Source organism: Podarcis tiliguerta, assembly GCF_965153285.1.
Source record: "Podarcis tiliguerta genome assembly, chromosome: 8".
NCBI lineage: Eukaryota > Metazoa > Chordata > Lepidosauria > Squamata > Lacertidae > Podarcis > Podarcis tiliguerta.
Genome location: NC_139541.1, coordinates 80,651,129 through 80,677,525, shown reverse-complemented (window position 1 = coordinate 80,677,525; position 26,397 = coordinate 80,651,129). Strand labels below are relative to the sequence as shown.

The 26,397-nt window shown below is 50.9% G+C and overlaps 1 protein-coding gene across 3 annotated transcripts; it reads left to right on the top strand.

The window, feature by feature from the left end:
* Positions 1–2,831: 2,831 nt before the first annotated feature.
* FBXO46 (F-box protein 46) lies at positions 2,832–26,004 on the top strand. 3 transcript variants are annotated; one of them, XM_083455226.1, is made up of 3 exons: positions 2,845–2,960; positions 9,876–9,958; positions 20,398–26,004. In XM_083455226.1, exon 3 carries the CDS (start codon positions 20,487–20,489, stop codon positions 22,500–22,502), a length of 2,016 nt encoding a protein of 671 aa, XP_083311352.1. In that variant the 5' UTR covers positions 2,845–2,960; positions 9,876–9,958; positions 20,398–20,486; the 3' UTR covers positions 22,503–26,004. The 3 variants fall into 3 exon arrangements, with proteins under 3 accessions (XP_083311353.1, XP_083311352.1, XP_083311351.1); XM_083455227.1 differs by lacking the exon at positions 9,876–9,958 and having other exon boundaries at positions 2,832–2,960; XM_083455225.1 differs by lacking the exon at positions 2,845–2,960 and having other exon boundaries at positions 9,537–9,958.
* Positions 26,005–26,397: the final 393 nt, after the last annotated feature.

Below are 26,397 nucleotides of genomic sequence, written 5' to 3'. Positions count from 1 at the left end.
CAGACGTTTTGGCTCCCAAACACCGGAAACCTGGAAATGTTCCGGTTTTCAAACGTTTTTCAGAAGCCAAATGTCCAACGCGGCTTCTGCTTGAGCATGCCAGAAGCTCCTTTTTTATATATATAATAAAATGTTTTATTAAGATTTTCAGAACATTACAAAAAGAAAAAGAAAAAGAAGAAAAATACAAAAATAAAAAACAATTAAAAACAATTCGATCTTTCATAACTTATCTTGCATTTGCTTGTTTCCCGGACGTCCCGCTTTGTATTCCAGTTCAATTTATTTATTCAGCAAATCCTTTCCCTCTTTACTTTTATCCTTATCTTTGATCTTAATATATTGTAACTTTGAATTTTCACCTGTTAACAATCCGTTTTTACATATTCCTTCATAACATTATTACTAAAAACCCCTTAACCTCAATCCAACATCATTCTAACATTCATTAATTTTGCAATATTTCTGTAAGTAGTCTTTAAATTTCTTCCAATCTTCTTCCACCAACTCTTCTCCCTGTTGAGCATGCAGGAAGCTCCTGCAGCCAATCAGAAGCTGTGCCTTGATTTTTGAACGGTTTTGGGAGTTGAATGACTCCAGGAACAGATTAAGTTCAAGAACCATTGATGGGGGGGGGGGGAATTGGTTTGGTTTGGGTTTTGCTTGCCCATGGGACTCTTGAGTCCATGATCGGTCAGAGAAGAATGGAGGGAGGCAGGATACAGTGGAAAGCAAGACAGATTCTTGTTTTTCTGTTGCAACAGAGTTCCCTCCCCTCCTTCCAAGGAGGGAGAGACCCTGAACAAAAGTGTGCAGGAACCTTTAAAGACTTTTCACATTGCCCAACCCCTTTGCCCGAGACCACCCCAAAATCATCATGCATACATTATACGAGGCGGTCTACAACAGAAATCCTGCCTGCCAGGGTACCTGATAATGGTCGCTGATTGCATTACCTGAGCAGCCTGGCCATTCTTTTGTGATGGTTAACACTTTAGCTCAAATTTGCAGACGACACCAAACTGGGAGGGATGGCTAACACCCCAGAGGACAGGATCACACTTCAAAACGACCTTGACAGATTAGAGAACTGGGCCAAAACAAACAAGATGAATTTTAACAGGGACAAATGTAAAGTGTTGCACTTGGGCAAAAAAAAATATGAGAGGCACAAATACAAGATGGGTGACACCTAGCTTGAGAGCAGTACATGTGAAAAGGATCTAGGAGTCTTGGTTGACCACAAACTTGACATGAGCCAACAGTGTGACGCGGCAGCTAAAAAAGCCAATGCAATTCTGGGCTGCATCAATAGGAGTATAGCATCTAGATCAAGGGAAGTAATAGTGCCACTGTATTCTGCTCTGGTCAGACCTCACCTGGAGTACTGTGTCCAGTTCTGGGCACCACAGTTCAAGAAGGACACTGACAAACTGGAACGTGTCCAGAGGAGGGCAACCAAAATGGTCAAAGGCCTGGAAACGATGCCTTATGAGGAACGGCTAAGGGAGCTGGGCATGTTTAGCCTGGAGAAGAGGAGGTTAAGGGGTGATATGATAGCCATGTTCAAATATATAAAAGGATGTCACATAGAGGAGGGAGAAAGGTTGTTTTCTGCTGTTCCAGAGAAGCGGACACGGAGCAATGGATCCAAACTACAAGAAAGAAGATTCCACCTCAACATTAGGAAGAACTTCCTGACAGTAAGAGCTGTTTGACAGTGGAATTTGCTGCCAAGGAGTGTGGTGGAGTCTCCTTCTTTGGAGGTCTTTAAGCAGAGGCTTGACAACCATATGTCAGGAGTGCTCTGATGGTGTTTCCTGCTTGGCAGGGGGTTGGACTCGATGGCCCTTGTGGTCTCTTCCAACTCTATGATTCTATGATTCCTGAATCCAGGTCACAGTCCCACCCTATTCTTACACAAATATGCCCTTAAGACATGATTTGTAAGCGAAAAGGCAATGGGAAGGCTTTCCCCATTTGCCTCCCTTACTGCAGAGGAATATTTTAGGTCATTGGGAGAGTCAAAATGGCGTCAGGATAGCTCTCCTGTACTATTTCAAACGCACGGTTTATATATTTAGATGTGTGTGTACAGTTATACGGTGGTACCTCGGGTTACATACGCTTCAGGTTACATACGCTTCAGATTACAGACTCCGCTAACCCAGAAATAGTACCTCAGGTTAAGAACTTTGCTTCAGGATGAGAACAGAAATTGTGCAGCGGCAGTGGGAGGCCCCATTAGCTAAAGTGGTGCTTCAGGTTAAGAACAGTTTCAGGTTCAGAACGGACCTCGAGAACGAATTAAGTACCTCGGGTACCTTGGGTTACAGACGCTTCAGGTTGCGTTTTTTCAGGTTATGGACGCGCCGAAACTTGGAAGTACTGGAATGGGTTACTTCCGGGTTTTGGCCGTCACACATGTGAAGAAGCACTAAATTGCACTTTGCGCATACGCAGAAGCGCTGAATCACAACCTGTGTGTGTGCACACACAGCACTGCAGGTTGCAAACGTGCTTCCTGCACAGATCACAACCCGAGTGTCCACTGTATTTATGAATATTGATTCTATGTGACTTTAGAATTCTTATAACACCATCAAATAACGAACCCAAATTTTGTCCCATTTTGGGAGGGAAAGAGAGCGCCACGTGCTCAGAGGAACTCAGAACTGAAGCCCCGGGAGGAAAAAAAAGTCTTTCATAATGGTCAGGGACTACAATTCCCAGACACCCCCTCTCCGCAGAACGCCAGGCCCTGCGAGGAAAGGGCGGCGGCCAATTAGAGAAGACTACACTTCCCAGGACCCTTTGCGGCAGCGATTAGCGGGAGGGGAGAGGGGCGGAGCGAGAGGCTGGGCGCGGAATGGGGCGCTCGACGCATGCGCGGCTTCCAACCCGGAAGTCAGAGGACCTGCTGGTGTAAGGAAGGCACCTGAGGTTGTCTACCTGGCCAGGTGTGTTGCGGGGAAGGGGTGGGAGGGGCAGGAAGCGTGGAGGGCCAGGAATGGGCCGGTGGGGAAAGAGGTTACCAAGCCAGGTGAAATGAGCTGGTGGGATTTGGGAGATATATTTGGGGTGGGGGTGTAGAAATAGGGTTGCCACATTTTTCTTACCAGTGCTGCGCCTCTGCTTTTTATTTATTTCATTTTTTTAAAGAAAGCTGCCAGACACGCAGAGTTGAGCAGCTTTTCCTCGCAGGGTGACACGGAGGAAATGTTGCCCTGCTCCCACGTGGTGTGTGGCAGCTTGCTGGTGTCAAAGGCACAGGAGCAGGTGGAGCTGAAAGGAGAGGGAAGGTGGCAACCCTCCTGAGGGGAGGAGAGGGAGCCAGCCCCCAGTGCATGCAGGGCATGCCTAAGCTGTTGCAATGTTGTGGTCGTTGTGTAAGCAGGGGGCTTTTCTCTGTGTGGGTCGGGGTGGGGCTTCTGCAATGGGGGGCTGACTTTTGATGGGAGAAAGGAATAGGGAAAGGGTGGGGGGGGAAGAGCTGCGAGCTCTGGACAAGGAAGTAGAAAGGAGACAGAGGGAACGCGTATCAGTTTTCTCACTGGTTGTAAATCAAACACGAAGGCACACTGCGCAGGTGTTGGCACGATCGTTCCTCTTGGGTGCAATCTTACCCTTCGATGCTAAGGAAACGGCCGGGCCCAGTTGGGAACAGACGCAACTGTTTGCATCTCAGAACCCAGCTTCTGGAGGAGATCAGTTCTGATCCCGCCTAGATTATATGCCAGGAGTGAGCAGGTGGCGGCGGGTCCAATCTGGCACACTTGAAAAAAAGGTACCATGGAATTGCAGAGTTGGGAGGGGCCCTGCGGGTCATCTAGTCCAACCCCCTGCAATGCAAGGAATCTTTTTGCCCAACGTGGGGCTTGAACCCGCAGCCCTGAGGTTGAGAGCCGTGTGCTCTAGGGACTGAGCCATCGTGTTGCCAATCCAATAGCAAGAAAGGTGTGTGGAAGAAATGGTTGCTGTAGCTAATCCACACGAATACAAGAGAAATATGAGGTGGCAGTGGTGGAATACCACCCTAAGCCAAAAACTAGTTGGCCTTGCCTCAGATGGAAACAAAATCCCAGCCCCTCATCCACTCTACTTAATCCATCTTCTCCCCTTCCGGAGTTTAGGACAATATCAGGAATTTTGTCTTTTGAACCTTCTTTAGTGCCTTTGGGCTTCACTTCTGCCTGCGATGTGTTGTGAGTGCTGGGCTTTATTTGTTTCCCTCCCCTGTATTTGTTTATTTGTTGCATTTCTGTATCACTTCCTTTTCCAGGGAATTCAAGATGGCTTGCATGGTTCCCACCCCTCCTGTTTAATCCCCACAACAACAACCCTGTGAGGCAGGTTTGGGGGGGCAGTGACTGGCAGAGAGAAGCAGGGACAAGGTCTCCCCAAGCGAGCATCACGTGGCTATTTGCGGATCTGAACCACCCTGGCGTGCTCAGAAAGAGTTGTCAGACTCTCTGCTGCTTCTCTGCGAAAGATGATTGGCACCTCGGAACAGAGCGCCTTGAAAATACTTAAAAAGGCACACTTGTGAGTCAGGTTGTCTGACAATGCCCGGGAGCGTTCAATTCTGCGGCCCGTGCAGTTATCGCCTTCTCTTGCGCAACTGCAGCAGTTTTGCAGCCTCTAAAGTTGTCCCTGCTCCCTCCCTCTCTCTTTCTGCGTTGGCGAGCTACACAGGTTAATTACATGGTTGCGGATGAAGCGCTTGACAGCTAGATTTAATTTCAAGCGTTGCGCTTGGCGAGGAGCCAGAAGCAGAGCACTGCCTTGTGTACGGACGGGAAATGCTTAACCTTTGGCGTTTGTGAGGCTGTGAGCCTTTCTTGGATCTGTGCCTCCTGCAGTCCCTCCTTTTGCAAAATGTTGGCCGCAGACCAGCAGATGGCCTTGCTGCTGTGGTTGCAATCCCATAGTCACTTTGTTCCAGGTAGAAATGTATAAACTGAATTGTAAGCGTGTGAACTGGGATGCCTCCAGTTTCACTCTTACCTTGGCTACGAATATTCCAGGTAATTTTAAAACAGCTTTCCCTGTTAGATGGGGACGATGGGAATTGTAATTCAAAACATCCGAACTAGAATCATAGAATCATAGAGTTGGAAGAGACCACAAGGGCCATCGTGTCCAACCCCCTGCCAAGCAGGAAACACCATCAGAGCACTCCTGACATATGGTTGTCAAGCCTCTGCTTAAAGACCTCCAAAGAAGGAGACTCCACCACACTCCTTGGCAGCAAATCCCACTGTCGAACAGCTCTTACTGTCAGGATATTCTTCCTAATGTTTAGGTGGAATCTTCTTTCTTGTAGTTTGGATCCATTGCTCCGGGTCCGCTTCTCTGGAGCAGCATCTGGACTAAGTTGGCAAAAGCCAACAAAAGCTTCCTCAAGGTAGGCTGCTGTTTTTGCCATAATGTGATAAGAGCAGCCTATCTTACATGGCTGTTCCAAAGATGATTCCAGTGATATATATCTTTTCAATCAACATGTTAAAAATATTCACGGCAGCGTTTTTGTGTGTTCCACATCCCTGTTTCCTTCTCCAACTGAAACCGAAACAGTTCTAAGAAAGGAACCGAAACTGACACAGTTCTAAGAAAGGAACAACAACCAAAAAGTGCTCTCCCAATACATCATTGATCTTTGGAACTCACTGCCACAGGGATTTGGTGGGGGCAAAAGCATGTTGGCTAAAAAGATGAGACACGTCGGGAAACCATATTGAAGTAGCTCTTGCAAAATCTTCATGTAGACAGAAAAATACCAAGTTAGTGAGATGTTATACTTTGGCAACCATATTGTGAATTGGAGCAGAGGCGCCAAATCACATTTCAGGGAGCAAAATGAGCAGGGTTCAATAGGAGGCGGTAGCAAAGCTTTCAGGAAGATAAAGGTAAAGGGACCCTTGACAGTTAAGTCCAGTTGCGAATGACTCTGGGGTTGCGGCGCTCATCTCGCTTTATTGGCCGAAGGAGCCGACGTTTGTCCGCAGACAGTTTTTCCGGGACTAAGCTGCTTCTGGCGAAACCAGAGCAGAGCACGGAAACGCCATTTACCTTCCCACCGGAGTGGTACCTGTTTATCTACTTGCACTTTGACGTGCTTTCAAACTGCTAGGTTGGCAGGAGCAGGGACCAAGCAACGGGAGCTCACCCCATGGCGGGGATTCGAACCGCCGACCTTCTGATCAGCAAGTCCTAGGCTCTGTGGTTTAGACCACAGCGCCACCCACGTCCCAGTTCAGGGAGGTAGGTGGCCCCAATTCAGTACTGTTATTGTTGAACTGAGTACCCCCCACCAAGAAATAGCTGAGGGCATTTTAAGAGCATCTGTTGTCATTAGCTTTGTATCTCAGCTACAAACAGGTCAGTCATCATCTGACCAGGACCTTGGAGACCAGAATTCAAATCCTCACGAAGTTCATTGGGTGACTTGGGCCAGTCACTGCCTCTCAGCCTAGGTGAGGTTAAATAATATGAGCAACAGTAATAGCAAAATTTCTCACCTGCCCTTCACCAGCAGGTCCCAGGGCCGGGAATGCAGTATTAAAAACAGTTAAAAGCAAATTACATTCGCAGGAATAAGCGGAGAATCCTGTATGCCATCTTTTGTATCCATGGAGAAAAGGAGCAATATATATTTTTCGCCCCATAGGACGCACCTAGTTCTTTTTTGGGGGGGGGGAATAAAGAAAAAAAAAATATCCCCCCCCCCCAGCCGCGGGAACTCCCGCAGGGCTCCCCAGGTTTATGGATAGCTTCCTGAAGCCTGGAGAGAGAGAGGGTTTGGTGCGCACCGATGCCTCTCGCTCTCCAGGCTTCAGCGAAAGCCTGCATTTGCCCCATAGGACGCACACACATTTCCCCTCTATTTTTGGAGGGGGAAAAGTGCGTCTTATAGGGCGAAAAATACGGTAAATGTAATAAGAAAAATAAAATCCCTCCCCACTTTTATGCAAAAAAGGATTTGTGCTTTTGGGGTGATTACCTAGGGCAGGGGGTCCATTGATTTGTTAAAAATTCAGCAGATGGAACCAAAGAAAGTGTCCAGAAATAAAGGATTTTTGTGTGGAGTCGCAATCGCTTGCAATCTGAAACACTACAAGGTATTGTTTTTCTGAATCCAAAACAGCCACCAAGCCTTGGATCTCGTACGTAATACAGCCACTAGAATCTTGAAAGCTAAAACACACAAAAAGTTCAGGCACTGGGATATTTCTGTAATGGTTGCCTTAACCTTGTGGAGGGTTGTGTGTTTTCAAATGGGCATGAGAGCTAGAAACTTGTGCCCTTCTTCCTCCAAGAAGCTGGCAGACTCTGTTCTTTTCAGTTTAATATCCAGTATCCAAAACAGGACTGTATTTATTGCGTTGGTTTGGGGAGCTGGGAGATGCAATAGGGGTTTGCTCTGTCCACACCATTCATGGACCTGGTATTGTAGTACCTGTGAGTGACAGTGTGGCACAGTGGTTAGAGTGTCGGACTGTGACCTGGTTAGCCAGGGTTCAAATCCGCCGCTTGGGTGTGAATCTCACTGAGAGAGACTTTGTCACTGCATCTCTCAGCCTAGCCTGTCTCACAGAGTTGTGGGGATTAAACGAGGAGGGGGAGAACCATGGAGCTCCTTGGGTAGAATTTGGGATTTAAATGCTATAAGTAAATAACCCAGCGATGTGTGTGTGAGAGACAACCCCCTCTTCATTGGAGCTGGAATCATGGTCACATAGCTGCCTGTCCACTGTGTCCAAATTCAGTGGCAGACCTCGGGGTCCAAAATTCCCACGACACCAAAGTTCAGTGCCGCCTCTCGCCTAATAATAATAATATAATAATACCCTGCCCATCTGGCTGGGCTTCCCCAGCCACTCTGGGCGGCTTCCAACCAAATATTGTTGTTGTTTAGTCATTTAGTCATGTCCGACTCTTCGTGACCCCCTGGACCAGAGCACGCCAGGCACTCCTGTCTTCCACTGCCTCCCGCAGTTTGGTCAAACTCATACTGGTAGCTTCGAGAACACTGTCCCACCATCTCGTCCTCCGTCGCCCCCTTCTCCTTGTGCCCTCCATCTTTCCCAATATCAGGGTCTTTTCCAGGGAGTCTTCTCTTCTCATGAGGTGGCCAAAGTCTTGGAGCCTCAGCTTCAGGATCTGTCCTTCCAGTGAGCACTCAGGGCTGATTTCCTTCAGAATGGAGAGGTCTGATCTTCTTGCAGTCCATGGGACTCTCAAGAGTCTCCTCCAGCACCAGAATTCAAAAGCATCCATTCTTTGGCGATTAGCCTTCTTTATGGTCCAGCTCTCACTTCCATACATCACTACTGGGAAAACCATAGCTTTAAGTATACGGACCTTTGTTGGCAAGGTGATGTCTCTGCTTTTTAAGATGCCGTCTAGGTTTGTCCTTGCTTACAATAAATAAACAAGTTGAGGGGCTAAGGCTTGCTTTGAAAGCTCTCAGGACACCAGGGAAGCTCTATTTTGTCACCACTGAGAAACTCTGTATGTGCTCAGGGGCACTCTTCCTGCTGTTGTTTCGCAGCCCCTTGCCAAACCTGGCATTTAAAAGAAAACATGAGAACATTTTTTTCAGTTAGAATGGCAAGGAGGAGAACACCCTCAGCACCACAGGAAGGTTTGGCTGGCCTTAACCAGAGCCAGGGCTTTTTCGGTTGTGGCCCCAATCTGGTGGAACGCTCTGTCACAAGAGACCAGGGCCCTGCGAGACTTGACATCTTTCCGCAGGGCCTGCAAGACAGAGCTGTTCCACCAGGCCTTTGGCCAAGGCACAGCCTGACCTCCTTTGGTAATCCTCACAGAACTCTAGCCCAATGGTTGCCATGAATTTGGCTCTTGATTTTAGAATGAATTGATTTTAGAATGTATTTCAAGTAAATGATTATGATTTTATGTAAACTGTGTTACTTTTATTGCTGTTAGCCGCTCTGAGCCCGGCTTCAGCTGGGGAGGGCGGGATATAAATAAAATATTATTATTATTATTTTCTTTTAAATATGGGGTTTAGCAATGGGCCATGAGTGCCCATGAGTATTTTTATTGCTGTTAGCCGCTCTGAGCCCGGCTTCAGCTTGGGAGGGCGGGGTATAAATAAATTATATTATTATTATTATTATTATTATTATTATTATTTTCTTTTAAATGTGGGGTTTAGCAATGGGCCATGAGTGCCCCTGAGTATATACAGAGTTTCCCACCAGCGACAATTCCCCTCCCTGACATCCTGAGAGCTTTGGGCCCCAGCACTTATTTATTTATCCTAGATCGCTGCTCCCTTGGCGTTCCCTCCTTATCCTTCCTCTTGCTTTCCATTCGGCACTTTCTAGACGGTCCCTTGCAGGGAGTGGGGATTTAAAAAACACACACACGCAAAACAACAAGCCTGGGTAGGCTGAGACTCTGCTGTCATCCATATATGGGCATGCCCCAAACGCGGCCCTCCGATTGGCTGCCGGGCGCCATGCATATGCCTGTCAACAAATGGCTGAGCCTGGCGGATGGTGCGCGGAGGGGGGGGTGCAGGAGGGAGAGTTGCAATCTGATGGATTAAAGGTCCCTATTGTATTGCAAGGGGGGGCATGTAGGGGCCGGTGGAATGGGCCTGCTGGCCCTTTAAGGGAGCAGTAACACACACACACACAGAGCAAAAGGGGGGGGGAGCTTTGATTGCTTGCAAAATCCCAATATCTCTCCCTGCTTTTCTTTTTTTTACAAACTGATCCTCCCCCCTTTTCTAAGCAGGGTTTGCAAAAAAAAAAGGGGGGGGTTTAAGAAAAAAACGGAAGGAAAAACATCCTTTGCAACCTGTGGATCTGTTTTGTTTGATTTCATGCTGGTTTTTCCAGGCCCCAAAGCAGGGATGTAGGTTTCAGCGGAGGCCTCCTCCAGATCACAACCACTCCTCCCACCCCAGGCTTGGGAGTAACAGGTAAGAACCCTGGGAGATGGTGTGTGCGGTTGTTGCCCTTTTCAAACTTGGGGTGCAGATGGATTCTTGAGCCGAGATCCCGGAAAGGGACTCTTGGCCTGGCGAGGGTTCCCCGCCCCCCTTTCCCCCCCAAAATGCATGACTTTCCCCCCTCTCTTCTTTGCAAAGAGCTGTGTTGCGGGTTGCAGCCTTGGCGCTGGGGTGCAAGGGGTGCAGAACTACCCCCCCCTGGGCGCTTGCCCGGGCGAGTTGACACCTTGCGTGGGTGGTGCCGGGCTCCCACCCATCCCAGACACATCGGGTCCTTTTCCTGGAAGGACATTGTTCCCCTTGTAGACTCCGCAAGCGCTTGCTCCCCTCCCTTATTAGGATCGGGGCCCTGGCAGAGCTAGATCCCAGAAGCCACGGCGGGGGGGGGGGGAGAGAAGGGGCACGGCACCCAAGTTTGTCTTCATGGCCCGAGTCGGCGCAGGAGGCGGAGGGTGGGTGTGAAGACTCCCTGGGGGGGGTCTGCTAATGGGTGGCACCCCTTGCACTTGTTGACTCCGGTGGGCTTCCTCTTGCGAAACCTTCAAAGGCCAACCTGGGGTCCTGGGGGCCAACGCTGCTGCCCCCCACCTTTCCCCCACGTGGACTTCCCCAGGATTTGGGTGACTTCGCAAGAGTGCAGCGGGGAGAGGCAGACATAGAACATAACCTCCATTTGCCTTAAGAAAAGGAGGTTCGGTCTGCTGTTTCGGCTACAAGCGAGGCAGCACCCTTGCGCTTCAGAAGTAGAAGCCAGCCTTGGGCAGATTGCCAGTTGGGCAGGTGGGACGGCAAGTTGATCGGTGGTTGGGGGGCCACCTTGGAAGTGTGGGTCTGTGTCTACCTGTCCGTAGTTATTTCACATGACTCCATTCATTCAGTGCTGAACGTTGGGTGCAGTTGTCCCAAGTAGTGTTAGAAATTCAGGTGCATTAGCTAATTGACAAATGGCACCTTAAACCTAGGTTATAGGAGTCACAACAGAATGTCTAGGCACCATTCCCTCCCCCACCAGTGGGGTTTGTTTTTGTTGTTGTTGTTCATTAATTTTATAATGAATGATTTTAGAGTGTTGTTTGTGCTGTACTTTTGTACTGTTTTATTGTTGTTAGCCGCCCTGAGCCCGGCTTCAGCTGGGGAGGGCGGGATATAAATAAAAATTATTATTATTATTATTATTATTATTATTATTATTATTATTATTATTTAATTCATCTGTCTATCTATCTATCTATCTATCTATCTATCATCTATCTAAAGTGGTTTCCAAACATTAAAACACCATATAAAACAACCTAGAACAAAAAAAATATTCAAGCTTCAAGGAAAATATTTCACATCCTTCTCTAACAGATATTTTGCTTCTCCCATATAGTCATACCTCGTGTTGCGTTTGCTTCAGGTCGAGTGTTTTCAGGTTGCGTCCCGACGCGGAAGGGTTACTTCCGGGTTTCCCCGCTCGCGCAGACGCTCAAAATGACGTCATGCGCAGAAGCGGCGAATTGTGACCCCCACAGACGCGGGTTGCGTTCTGCTCAGGTTGCGAATGGGGCTCCGGACGGATTCCGTTTCCAACCAGAGGTACCACTGTATTTATTTACCTACAGTGGTACCTCTGGTTACGTACTTAATTCGTTCCAGGGGTCCTGAAACTGTTCTTAACTTGAAGCACCACTTTAGCTAATGGGGCCTCCTGCTGCTGTCGCGCCACCGCTGTGCGATGTCTGTTCTCATCCTGAAGCAAAGTTCTTAACCCGAGGTACTATTTCTGGGTTAGCGGAGTCTGTAACCTGAAGAGTATGTAACCTGAGGTACCACTGCACTTAATTTATGTAGCTGCCCTGTAGCAGAAGAGCTGTGGGAAGGCAGTGTGGTATATTGGTTAGAGTCTCAGGCTAAGACCTGGGAGATCAGGGTTCAAATTCCCACTCAGGAAGCTCCCTGGTGACCTTGGAGTCAGTCACAGCCTCGTAGCCTACCTCACAGGGTCGTCGTGGGGATTAACTGAGGGGGGGGGGTGGAACCGTGTACCCTCTGGAGAAAAGGGTGGGATGTAGATGCAGTAAATTGGGCCTTCTGCTTACCTGCTCAAGAAAGCCGGAGGGGCCAGCCAGGTGGAGATGTCTGTTGCCAACCTAGCATCCCGAGATCTCCATGTGGGTGCAGTTGGACCCGTGTCAGTTGCAAAACGCGCCTGGCGCCCGCCTAATTTCTAACACTGATGTCGTTTGGGCTTTGCGCATAATTCACTCTCCCCTCTGAAGCCTGTTTTGCAAGGGGTCAAACTGAAGCTACGGGTGATATCCCCAAACAGGAAAGTCTCTCGCATAACTGGCCGGTGCTCTTTTTCCCCATGTGGGGGAAACAAAATCCATTTAAGAAGTTTGTTATTAACAGTGCGCCTTAGCCAATGATGTGCCCTATATTAGTAACACAACGTTAGCCAAGTGGTTAAAGGGTTTGGCGATGTCCCGCAAGACCAGGGTTCAAATCCCAGCTTGGCCAAGCGGCTCAGCGGCTGACCTTGGGCCAGTCACTGCGCCTCTCAGCTTAATCTACCCCACAGAGTTGTTGTTGTTTAGTCGTTTAGTCGTGTCCGACTCTTTGTGACCCCCTGGACCAGAGCATGCCAGGCACTCCTGTCTTCCACTGCCTCCCGCAGTTTGGTCAAACTCATGCTGGTAGCTTCGAGAACACCATCCAACCATCTCATCCTGTCGTCCCCTTCTCCTTGTGCCCTCCATCTTTCCCAGCATCAGGGTCTTTTCCGGGGAGTCTTCTCTTCTCATGAGGTGGCCAAAGTATTGGAGCCTCAGCTTCAGGATCTGTCCTTCCAGTGAGCTCTCAGGGCTGATTTCCTTCAGAATGGAGAGGTTTGATCTTCTTGCAGTCCATGGGACTCTCAAGAGTGTCCTCCAGGGTTGTAGTGAGGATTAAATGTGGAGATGGAGAACTGCATTCTCCGCCTTGAGCTCCGTGGAGCGAAGCAAGTGGGTGATATGCAACAAGTAAGCAAATAATATAGGGACGCGGGTGGCGCTGTGGGTTAAATCACAGAGCCTAGGGCTTGCCGATCAGAAGGTCGGCGGTTTGAATCCCCGCCAAGGGGTGAGCTCCCGTTGCTCGGTCCCTGCTCCTGACAACCTAGCAGTTCAAAAGCACGTCAAAGTGCAAGTAGATAAATAGGTACCACTCCGGCGGGAAGGTAAATGGTGTTTCCATGCTCTGCTCTGGTTCTCCAGAAGCGGCTTAGTCATGCTGGCCACATGACCCGGAAGCTGTACGCCGGCTCCCTCGGCCAATAAAGCGAGATGAGCGCCGCTGAGAGACTTCTGAGAAGTGTGACTGGCCCAAGGTCACGCAGCAGCTGCATGTGAAGGAGCGGAGACACGAACCCGGTTCACCAGATTACAAGTCTACTGCTCTTATTAGCATCCTGCTCGGGTGCAATTTTGCCTGCCTGGTTTCTCCTCTGGAGTTGCTTTTACTCCGTAAGTGTGGCCGGCGCCACCAAAAAGCTTAGGAGGAAGGGAAAAGTGATAGGTGGTCTTGGAGGAACCTGCAGGCTTTGAGCTGACAGGCCCCTCCTATTCTCATAGTGCCTCTAGGGACTGCAGAGATCAGGCTTCACCCACCTGGCTCTCCTGGACAGTGCTCACTGAGGCTGGCAGGAGTTCTCATCCAAACCATACAGAGGGCACCAGGTTGGGAAAAAACATCTCACATGGATAAACATTATTGCTTTTGACCTCTGTGGCCATTGCACCCATCCCCATCCTCATGTCAGACCTATTTGCATGAGCAGCAACCACCTCCGTGTGTCAAAAGCTCAGAAGCAAAAACGATTGAGAGTTAAAGTGCATTGGGCTGGTCAGCGTATTGATATATTGTCCAAAACCAGTTTGAAGTCCATACAGTCATATCTCGGGATATATACGCTCCAGGATAAGTATTTTCGGGTTGTGCTCCATGGCGACATGGAAGTAATGGAGCCCGTTACTTCTGGGTTTCGCCGCTTGCACATGCGCAGATGGTCAAACTGACGTCATGCGCATGTGCGGAAGCGGCAAAACATGACCCACAGACGCGTCTTACATTCTGTTCAGGATGTGAACGGGGCTCCGGAACGGATCCCATTCTCATCCCGAGGTACCATTGTATTGCGATAACGGTTTCATCTGTCAATATATCACGAATCAGGATGTGTGTTAGGGCTGCGCCATATATTGAGCCAAACTGGTTTCAAGTCCATATCATGACACTGGTTTCATAACTCTTGACCTGGCATTGTATTGCGAATCGTGATGTGTTTGTGTGTGCGATGCAAAAATCACAATGTGGGAAAAGCCGTGAAGCCAGCCAAGGCCTCTCCGTAGCTTATTACAGTGGTACCTCCGGTTGCGGGCAGGATCCGTTCCGGAAGTCTGGCCGGATCCCGAGGTTTTTGCAACCGGAGGATCGCTTCTGCGCATGCGCGCACATCAAAACCCAGTAAAATACTTCCGGGTTTCCCGCGCGCGCATCCCGAAGTTTACGTAACCAGAGGGTTACGTAACATCGTGATATATATCACAATCGGACATTGTGATATATATCACAATGTTTAGCTGGTGATATATTGCAATGTTGAAAATCAGATATCGCCCAGCCCTAAAAGTGGACATAACAGAGATGGGTAACAGCCATTGCAGCTGCTCCAGAAGCGTTCTTGATATTTGCAGGTTGGTTTGGTAGTCCTGTGGGTACCATCCTCCAGATGTTTTGGACTAGAGTTCCCATCACCCCAGACCATTGGCCCTGGGACACATCTGGAGTTATCTGCCCCTAGGCTAGTCTGGCACCACTCGTCTCTTCCCAAATAAAGCACTTGCAAATTGGCAAAGGAGTAAATCCACTTTTTGAATTTGCTTTGTCCCTCCTCTCATCTTTTGCTGTCCTTCAGTTAACTGGGTGAAGAGGAGCGAATATGTAAAGGTAAACGGACCCCTGACTGTTAGGTCCAGTCGTAGCCAACTCTGGGGTTGCGGCGCTCATCTCGCTTTACTGGCCGAGGGAGCCGGCATACAGCTTCCAGGTCATGTGGCCAGCATGACTAAGCCGCTTCTGGCGAACCAGAGCAGTGCACGGAAACGCTGTTTACTTTCCCGCCGGAGTGGTACCTATTTATCTACTTTGACGTGCTTTTGAACTGCTAGGTGGGCAGGAGCAGGGACCGAGCAACGGGAGCTCACCCCGTCGCGGGGATTCAAACTGCCGACCTTCTGATCAGCAAGCCCTAGGCTCTGTAGTTTAGACCACAGCGCCACCTGCCTTAATTAAGATGGGAGGGGGGAGGAGGTCTCTGTACTGCACTCTGCTCAAACCATTGTACTTTCTTCTGTGCAAATGAATCTGTCGCTCCTGACTCTCTGGGCAAAGGGATGATTGTGAGGTTTAATACGGGAACCCAGAGGCCTTTAATCCTGTTTCATGCCTCTGATCGTTCCAGTGTTGGGAGGCGGCCCCAACCCACACGAGGTGGGTGGCCAGGGTGAGCTTGCCTTGTGGGCCTTCTTTAAAAGCTCTGGCAAGATTTCAAAGAAAGAAGGAAATAACGAATATGAGCCCGTGTCTGCAGCCTTGCATCTCTGGGGCTGGAAGGCCCCCCCCCCTCCCCATCACATGCAAATTTCCTAGGTAGGCACTGATAACATACCGTATTTTCGCTCCATAGGACGCACCGGACCATAGGAGGGGGAGAACAGGGAAATTTTTTTTTCTTGTTTTCCCCCTCTAAAACAAGGTGCATTCAAGGTACATTCACCAGAGCTTGTGAGGCTGGCGGTGGGGGGAAACGCTGCTTTCCCCCACCGCCAGCCTCAAAGATCCCTGAAGCCTTTGGAGCGCAGCGCCCCCCTGCCCTGCAGAGGCTTTGCGCACAGCCATTCCCAAGCTAGAACAGCGAGACGGAGCCCTCTGTCTCGCTGTTCTGGCTTGGGAACAGCCTTGCTAGCTTCTGTAGGACAGCGGGGTGAAGGCACCCCGCTGCCCTGGAGAGGCTGTGCGTGCAGCCATCCCCAAGCTAGAGCAGTGAGACGGAGCGCTCCGCAGTGCTCCGTCTTCCTGTTCTGGGTTTGGGCTTCGCGGCGCAGCCTGCATTCGCTCTATAGGACGCACACACATTTCCCCTTAATTTTTGGAGGGGAAAATGTGCGTCCTATAGAACGAAAAATACGGTATTTTTATTTTGATTTGTTTGCTTATTGAATTTCTATCCCATCTTCTCCAGTGAGCTTAAGGTGCTAGTTCTGGTTCTCCCTCCCTCCTCCTTTGACCCAGATTTCCGGAAGGGCCAAACATCCCCCAAAGTTTGGGGGAACCCTGTCGTAGCCCACTACTTTCTCTCTCTCCTTTTTGTGCTCAACACACAACAAAAAAGGACAAAATTAACCAAACTGGAAGTACCATCACTCGCGCCATACCTAGAGAATTAATATAAATTTCATAATCCTTGCACTGTCATGGTCTCTTCTTTTTAAAGCTGACTTCCCATCTACTCCATTAATCAAATTACCATTCTTTACTGCCAGTACATTTTATTACTGTCATCTCAAAACATGTTCAAAATATGTTAAATCGTATAACTAGTAAACAATACTGTATTGCTGGAGTTATTTAAATGCCGCTACGGATTTTAGGTCAGTATCATTCATTTTCAAGTATATTTTAAATACCTACCATTTTGAAATGAATTCTTTCCTTGGTTTGTTCTTTAATTTTTTGGATAGTAAAGGTAAAGGGACCCCTGATCATTAGGTCCAGTCGTGACCGACTCTGGGGTTGCGGCGCTCATCTCGCTTTCTTGGCCGAGGGAGCCGGCGTACAGCTTCCGGGTCATGTGGCCAGCATGACTAAGCCGCTTCTGGCGAACCAGAGCAGTGCATGGAAATGCCGTTTACCTTCCCGCCAGAGCGGTACCTATTTATCTACTTGAACTTTGACGTGCTTTGGAACTGCTAGGTTGGCAGGAGCAGGGACTGAGCAACGGGAGCTCACCCTGTCGTGGGGATTCAAACCGCCGACCTTCTGATCGGCAAGTCCTAGGCTCTGTGGTTTAACCCACAGCGCCACCCGTGTCCCTAATTTTCTGGATAGGCTATCTTAATTCAGCATAAACGATCATTTTTTGGACCCAGTTTTTGGGTCCAGCCCACTGCTTTCTCAAAGCATTTGTGCGAGGAACCCCGGAAGTTTATAGCGGGAATTGCAATGCTTGTTTTCCGACGCGACTGTGAGCTCTGAGCTCAGCATTCGTTGTTGGGAAAGTAGGGTACAAATGCAAAGCGAAAATTAAAAATGCCCCACTGATGAAGTCAGACGGTAACAGGGGGCAACTTCCCTGAAACACTGAACCGCTGTCCTTGCCCCTGCTCTGCCCCATAGCTCCTGCCCAGACAGCTGCCCCTTCAGCTGCCTCCCCAGCCAGCCCCATCTGTGCCGCAGCGGCTGCCTCTGTCCTGCCCTTTACAACACTGTAATAGGATCCGTAATCTCGTCAAGCTTCCCTTCTTGCCTTGTAAGCCTCGAGTAAATTATGCAGCAGGAGGCCTGTAGAACCTGAGCTGGCCAGCCAGAGAGCAGGCTCTCAGGGGTGGGTGGGGAACAGCTTGTGTTGCCCATAGCTGGTCAGACTGTGGGGTGGGGAGGCAGGTGAGGAAGCCAGGGACAAAGGTGTGCATGAGGTGAGGGGCTCAGGTGTAATAATAATAATCATAGAATCATAGATTTGGAATAGACCACAAGGGCCATTGAGTCCAACCCCCTGCCAAGCAGGAAACACCATCAGAGCACTCCTGACATATGGTTGTCAAGCCTCTGCTTAAAGACCTCCAAAGAAGGAGACTCCACCACACTCCTTGGCAGCAAATTCCACTGTCGAACAGCTCTTACTGTCAGGAAGTTCTTCCTAATGTTTAGGTGGAATCTTCTTTCTTGTAGTTTGGATCCATTGCTCCGTGTCCGCTTGTCTGGAGCAGCAGAAAACAACCTTTCTCCCTCCTCTATGTGACATCCTTTTATATATTTGAACATGGGTATCATATCACCGCTTAACCTCCTCTTCTCCAGGCTAAACATGCCCAGCTCCCTTAGCCGTTCCTCATAAGGCATCGTTTCCAGGCCTTTGACCATTTTGGTTGCCCTCCTCTGGACACGTTCCAGTTTGTCAGTGTCCTTCTTGAACTGTGGTGCCCAGAACTGGACACAGTACTCCAGGTGAGGTCTGACCAGAGCAGAATACAGTGGCACTATTACTTCCCTTGATCTAGATGCTATACTCCTATTGATGCAGCCCAGAATTGCATTGGCTTTTTTAGCTGCCGCGTCACACTGTTGGCTCATGTCAAGTTTATGTCAATAATATTATCATGTCAATAATAATAATAATAATTTATTATTTATACCCCACCCATCTGGCTGAGTTTCCCCAGCCACTATGGGCGGCTTCCAATCAAATGTTAAAAACAGTACAGTGATACCTCAGGTTAAGAACTTAATTCGTTCTGGAGGTCTGTTCTTAACCTGAAACAGTTTTTAACCTGAAGCATCACTTTAGCTAATGGGGCGTCCTGCTGCTGCTGCGCCGCCAGAGCACGATTTCTGTTCTCATCCTGAAGCAGATTTCTGTTCTTAACCTGAAGCACTATTTCTGGGTTAGTGGAGTCTGTAACCTGAAGCGTATGTAACCTGAGGTAACACTGTACAGCATTAAATATTGAAAACTTCAGATATCTTTTAAAGATAGGATAGCTGCTTATTTCCTTCACATCTGAAGGGAGGGCGTTCCACAGGGCGGGCGCCACTACCGAGAAGGCCCTCTGTCTGGTTCCCTGTAACCTCAATTCTTGCAGCGAGGGAACCACCAGAAGGCGCTCGGTGCTGGACCTCAGTGTCCGGGCTGAACAATGGGGGTGGAGACGCTCCTTTGAGGCCATTTAGGGTCAGCTCGGAAACATACTGGGAGCCAGTGTAGGTCTTTCAGGACTGGTGTTATATGGTCTCAGCGGCCACTCCCAGTCACCAGTCTAGCTGCCGCATTCTGGATTAATTGCAGTTTCCGGGTCATCTTCAAAGGGAGCCCCACGTAGAGCGCATTGCAGTAGTCCAAGCGGGAGATAACTAGGGCAGATGGATGAACGCAGTGGGTGGAGGGGCTCCGAGAGAGCGATTCAGGCCTCCGATGCCCCCCCCCCAGCGCTTCTGCAACCATTGCCAGTTCGTTGCCTTTCTTTGCTTCAATCATGAGATCCAGAGACCTGAAACCAAAGCGTTGATTTTCAATTTGCTGGGGTTGAGGGAATGGCCCCCGTATGTTTGGGCCCCGCAGAACGGGGCCTTTTCCGCAGTGGCTCCTCACTTGTGGGATGCTCAACTGGTACCTTCATTAGGCACCAGTCGAAAAGGGCCCTCTTCAACCAGGCCTTTGGCTGGTTGAGATCCGATGCCCTTTTAAAATGTGTTGTGGAAGGGGACTGGTATTTGTATTTCGTACGCTGTGTTTCTTATATTGCAGTTTTGTGTCATGAAGCGCCCCAAGATCTACGGGTATGGGGCGGTATGCAAATACAGTGGTACCTCAGGTTAAGTACTTAATTCGTTCTGGAGGTTTGTTCTTAACCTGAAACTGTTCTTAACCTGAAGCACCACTTTAGCTGCGCCACCGGAGCCCAATTTCTGTTCTCATCCTGAAACAAAGTTCTTAACCTGAAGCACTATTTCTGGGTTAGCGGAGTCTGTAACCTGAAGCGTATGTAACCTGAGGTACCACTGTATGATAAATAACAAAATAATAATATTAATAATAATAACCTTTGAGAAATCACCATTTCTAGTGCCACACCCCGTTCTGGGTAGCTAGGTAGCTAGCTAGCTAGGTAGATATACTATGGGGCTGAATTACGGTGTGTGATTAAAATAACAGTAGAATAATAATAATAGAATTGCAGAGTCGGAAGGGACCTGAGGATTGTCTAGTCCAACCCTCTAAAAGGCAGGCATATGCAGCTATCCCACACAGGGATCGAACCTGCAACCTTGGCATTATCAGCACCACGCTCTAACCAATTGAGCTATCCAGGCGTGGTGTATTCTTATTACGCTGTCCCACAGTTTGGTGCTAGGTAAGGAACAATGCAGCGGTCTGTTGTGTGGCTCCTGACAGCCTGCTAAAGGTTACCCTCTTGCTTTCACACAATGAGGGCTAGAAACCTGACGGTGCCTTTTCAAAACCAGAAAGCTTATTTCCTCTCCCGCCTGCTGGAAAGCTGAATTCTGCGCCCCTCCTGACAACTTTGCGCGGAAAGAAAGCCCGCGCCCAGCCCTGCCCTGTTGCGATTGCAAGCCGGCTGACGTCTCTTCTTTTCCTCTTCCCCCAGGCACCTCCGAGGCCCCACGAGCTGCGCATCCATGAGCTAGGGGAAAGGAAGGGCCGCCTTCCCCCCTGCCCCCTTGCCATGAGACAGTGATGGATCAGAACACCTTCTCCCACATCCAGCTATGGTGCCCGCGGCCTTTCGGCACCTACTCCCAGAACAAGCAGTGCCCTGGAGGCCAGGTGAAGAAGACCTTTGGGGACTTTGCCTGCAAAGCCAAGGAAGACGAAGAAGGCGGTGGCGAGGCCTGCTCCGAAAACACTCCCCCGGCCCCGCCGCCTCCGCCCCCGCCGCCCCCCACGGTCTCCCCCAGCCCCAGCCAGGTGGAGGAGGGCCGAGTGCTGTTGGACACGTGGTACGTGATCAAACCGGGAAACACGAAGGAGAAGATCGCCTTCTTTGTGGCCCATCAGTGCAGCAGCGGCAGCCGAGCCAGCGCCATGAAGGTCAAGGGCAACTGGGGGAGTGACAGCTCCAAGGCCAAGCGGCGGCGGAGGTCCCACGACCCCGGCAAGAGCAAGGCCTGCCCGGTCAAGGCGAAGGACGCCGGCAGCAGCAGCAGCAGCAAGGAAGCGGAGGATGTGTGCCTTTGCCCGGAGTCCCACGCCGAGCCGGCGGGCGGAGACTCCACCGACCTGCTCTCGGTGGCCGAGATGGTGGCCTTGGTGGAGCAGCGCACCGCCCTGGCGTTGCAGAACTACCCCCGGCCAAGCGTGCCGGCCGCGCCGCCATCCCCCATGGTCTTTGTGTCGGCAGAGCAGGAGGGCGAGGAGAAGAGGGCGCCTTCTCCGGGCGGCGGCTCGGACTGCAGCAGGGTGGCGGAGGCGGTGGCCCACTTTGAGTCTCAGCAGCGGGAGCGGAGCGTCCTGCGCCCCAACGGCCTGTGCCGGGAGTCTCCCGAATGCCTAGCCAACTCCCAGCACAGCCCCGGCGAGGTGCGCATCGCCTTCCGCATCTCCAGCAGCCGCGACCCGCGCTCGCCCACCGAGGGCGGCCAGGGCGCCCGCCCCAACTGCATGTTCATGAGCTGCGGCGGGTCGCCCACGGGCAGCGCTGCCCGCGCGAAGGACAAAATCACCTGCGACCTCTACCAGCTCATCAGCCCCTCGCGGGACACGCTGCCCAACAACGTGGACTTCCTGCTGGCCAATGCCTCCCCGAAAGGTGCCGACGGGGTTGCCAGCGAGCCCCCGGACGTGGAGATGACTTGCCGGGAGAGCCCCGGCGGCTCCGGCAAGCTGGACGCCATCGCGGAGGGCGGCCGGGGCGGCGGGGAGAAGACAGGAGGCCCCGCCGCCGCGGTGGCTCGCGACTGCGTCTCCGGCTTCCACGTCGACGTGGTGGTCACCGGCGTGGTGGACCAGTGCGTCTTCTTCGGCAAGGACAGCACCAAGAATATGAAGGAGGAGACAGTCTGCCTGACGGTGGGCTCGCCCACGCAAGAGGGGCTGTGCTCGGCGTGCGATGACCCGCCGCCAGGCCAGCTCTTCTTCCTGCACGCCCAGGTGCCTCGGCAGGAGGACGGCCGGGACGTGGACGGGGCTTTTCTGGACCCTGCCGGCGGCGGCGAGGGCGGCCTGGAGAGAGCCGACGGGCCCGGCCTGGAGCCGACATCCGCGGACACCTCGCTCTGCCGCCTCTACCGCCACGTCTCGCACGACTTCCTTGAGATCCGCTTCAAGATCCAGCGTCTGCTGGAGCCCCGGCAGTACATGCTGCTCCTCCCGGACCATATCATGGTGAAGATCTTCAGCTACCTGCCGACGCAGTCGCTGGCCGCCTTAAAGTGCTCCTGCCACTACTTCAAGTACATCATCGAGACGTTTGGCGTGCAGGCCACGGACTCGCGCTGGACCCGGGACCCCCTGTACCGCGACGACCCCTGCAAGCAGTGCAAGAAGCACTATGAGAAAGGGGACGTCTCCCTCTGCCGCTGGCACCCCAAGCCCTACCATCACGACCTGCCTTACGGACGCTCCTACTGGATGTGCTGCCGGCGGACGGACAAGGACACGCCGGGCTGCCGGGTGGGACTGCACGACAACAACTGGGTGCAGCCTTGCGACATGCTGAGGGAGAGGGCGGCCCGGAGGGAGGACGGGAGGTGAGGGGCAGAGCCCGGCGGGGACGGGGGACGAGGCGAAGACGAAGAAGGAGCGCCTCCCCCTCTTCTCCGCTCTCCTCGGGTGTGCAAGAGGGTGTGGTGTGATTGTGTTTTACAGGATTTTTGTTGTGTTGAGGGTTGTTTTTTTCAAAAAAAAAAATTGCATTTGGTTGCGTTTCCCCGTTTGGGTTTGATTTCTTGCCTGCCCCCAGTTACAGAAGGGGGGGGGGGCGCCAAAAAGCCAACGTATGGAAAAGTAGAAAATAAAATCTACATCTAAGGAGGCACAGGGCCCTTAGAAATGAAAAGGGAAATCGTGGGTGGCGGGGATTAAAATGACACCTGTTTTCTCTTCCAGCCATTGCAGCTCATCTCCAGGAGGGGAAGGGTTAACCTGCAGACCTCCAGGCATTCTCCAACTCCCAACTCCCATCATGCCTTTGGCTCTCTCTGGAGGGCAGCAAGTTTCTGGTCAGTGGTGTAGGGAGATGATGTGAAAAATCTTCGAGTTGCCTTTGTCCCACCCCCGTTTTTGAAAAATAGGATGTTTCCTAAGCTTCCATTTGTGGAAATTTGCTCTCCTGGCGTCACGGCGCTGGTGGTACCCATGCAAGGCTCGCAGGACCATTTGTGTCCATCCTTGTGTCAATCGAGGATGCAGCCTCACGGCTGACTGTAGAAACCAGAGGCAAAGTGTGCTGCGGTTTCCTGGTGGCATACCTGCACTGCCCTTTTTAAAAACCAGATTCTCAAGCCCTTTAGGGCAGCAGAGGAATTTCCTCTGTCCCCTTGCAAGAACTCATTCCTAGGGAGGGTATTCCGAGGCAGCCCAGAGAGCAAAATCGGTCCGGTTCCCCCATTGCCACGGGAAAACTGTGCTTGTTTCTTTAAAGCATGCTTCCCCAACCTAATACCCGCCGGATATTTTGGACTACAACTCCCATCAGCCGCCGCTGTAGTCCAAAAACAGCTGGAGGGGACCCCTCTTGGAGGAAGACTGCTTTTAAGACACAGCTGTTTCCTTACAATGAATAAACCTTGATTTCCCAAGTTGCAAATCTTGGCTTTGCTTCCTTCTTCCTCCATGCCCCCAATCCGGGCCCTTTGTTCCTCAAGTCCAGGCACAGGCAAACCTCGGCCCTCCAGATGTTTTGGACTACGATTCCCATCATCCCTGACCACTGGTCCTGTTAGGTAGGGATCATGGGAGTTGTAGTCCCAAAACATCTGGAGGGCCAAAGTTTGCCAAGTCCACGTTAAGAGCAAACAGGACCCTGCTTCCCTGTTTTGAGGGTCATTTAGGTCAGTGTTTCCCAACGATCTTGGGTTTTTGGACTACAACTCCCATCATCCCTAGCCAGCAGGACCCAGTGGTCAAGGGTGATGGGAATTGTAGTTCCAAAACAGGTTGGAGACCCAAGCTGTTTTGGGAAACGCTGGTTTAGATCTCTTGACTTTGGCTGCGGTTCCTACAGCCAAACCACCTCTACTGGGTCTGCCTGTGCCCTCTGCAAACCTGTCGCCTCGCAAGGGGAACCTCGCGCCCCTGCTCCGTTAGAGAGAGACCCTCCTTTATCCCCAAATCCCTGCCATTTTGAAACCCTTCCAGACCCTCTGTGCTCTGGGATCGCATGCAAACCCTTCCAAATCCCACAAATCAGACCTCCATTCTGCTACCTGGCTGCTCGCTCTGTTTGCAAGGGACCTCGGGGCAGGTGGATAGAACAGCCACAAAATAATCCCTTTTTATGAGTTGGAGAGGAACGGCGCTAAAATCGCATCGTCCTAGGAAGAGGGCAAAGTCTCTGCCAGAAAACCCTCTGACCTGTGTTTGAACCAACCTGAGGGTTCCATTCACACACACCCGGAAAAGCCAGGGAACCACTTAAAAAAACAGAATTACCTTTGTGGCATAGAGGGGGGGCTCCCAGTCCCAGACACCTGCTTGTGAGCTGCAAAAAAAACCCAAAACGGCACCGGGAAAAGGGGTTTGTTTTAACTGGAATTTCCAACGTGAGGTCTGCTAGCGCTAGGAGAAAACCTATCACCGTCTGCCCGCTGAATTGCGCTAGCAAGCAAGGGGGCGGCATGTTGCTTTGCCTAAGAGTCAAGCCCAGCAGTGGGGAAGGACAACGGAAGAGGAAGGGCCCCACACCTTGCTACTGTGGTTTAGGTTTGCTGGCAATCCGCTGCATGTCTGACGGCTCCATGGCAGTCTGCTTCTCCCCCCCTCCCCCCAAAAAATAAAAATCAGGAGAGGGTTTCATTGCCCAGACATATCACCTCCGTCTGCCTTTGATGCCCTGTGCATCGTCTTAGGGCTACAAACTCTCACGTTGTCTTAAGGGCTCTGTTGATGACGTCTGGGGGTCCACCGGGTTAGGGGGACCTTGTTCTCTGCCAGGGCCCTGGGCAGGTAGGTCCGACCCCCTTCCGTACCAAAGAGAGGGCTACCACCTGACTTTTTACGTGGCCCCTTCTTCCCCTCGTCCCCAGCCACCGTAATGGGGCAGAGAAAACCCATTCTGCAGCAAAGGAATTTTCCCAACCTCCCTGAATACAGGAAACCCCCATTGAGGAGTTTATACTCCACTGTGCAAGGAGATTTGATCTCTGCTGGGGAGCAGCGCTCTCAGAGACCAAGAATTGTCCTGAGACCCCCACCCTGATTTCATTGTTCAATAGATCAGCTTGGATTATCTGGAGAAAAGCTGGCGGTTTCTTCTGAGATGTCCAGTCCACGGAAAACAAGACTTCCATGCGCCTCCCTAGCCCTCTTTTGAAAGTCTCAGCTGGGCTGTGGGCTCCCGTAAATTTCCCCCAGACTCTTCCCAGATTCCATACAGGGCAGTTCTTGCTGCTTTTAATATTTCCGCAGGGGAGGCAGCCGCAAGAGCCATCGCTTGTCCCCAAGGCTGGCCCGGCAGAAGGGAGAAGGTGCAGCTATGAAAATTCTCCTGCGCAGCTCTGCCGCTTTACGGATTCTGTGTCAACCTGGAATCCACGCAAGAGCTTCTCTGGCCTCCCTAGATACATCCATCCTTAAGGCAGGGGCCCCTAAAGAGTCGTCCTTTTGCATGTTGCCTTTTAAGAGACTTCACTTCCCCCTACCCTCCAAATATGTGCGCGCACACACACACTACAACCCAACCCAAATACACACCTGCCCTAAATTTTGGGTGGTTTTTAGCCATCTATCCTACCCACCCCGCCACTGCCCACCGAAAAAACCTTGCTCATTTCTCTCCTCCCTACCAGAACTCGATCAGGGCTCTGTCCGCAGTCTTTCCCAACCTCACACTTCGGTCGAAAAGTCTTGCCACCCGCACTGCTCCGCTGGCGAAGTGGAGTGCCTTCCACATCTCCTCCGGTCCTGTTCACACTGATATTTATATGCTTGTTTGTCTCTGTACATATGTGACATTTTCAAAAATGACTTTTGAGTGGAGGGGGGGGGGAGAGAGAAAACAAAATTAAACAGCAGGAAAAAGAAAAGAGAAAAGAAATAAGCCTTGATTTCTGACAGTGGTTCTGCACTCGTTTTTATTTGCTGACCGAGGGATTCATAAAGCGAGTCGTTTGGGCTTTCTTTGCACAAACCGGAGTTAAATTGCAAAGCCCGATAAGGACTCAGCATGCTCAGGAGCGGCGGAAGGTTGAGCGTTGGTTGAAAAAGAAAAATGGAGAACGAGGGGCAGAATGAAGTGGGCTGCTTTCATTACACCCACTGTACAGATGGGATAATAGAGGCGGAGGGGGTCACGGCTCGCCTAAGACTACATAGTGAGTTTGCAGCAGAGAAGAGAATAAAACTGGGACCTGATTCATAGTTCAGCCTCTCTTGCCACCATACTAGAACAGCTCTTAAAAGTCCCAAGGATTTTTATTGTCTCTGAAAC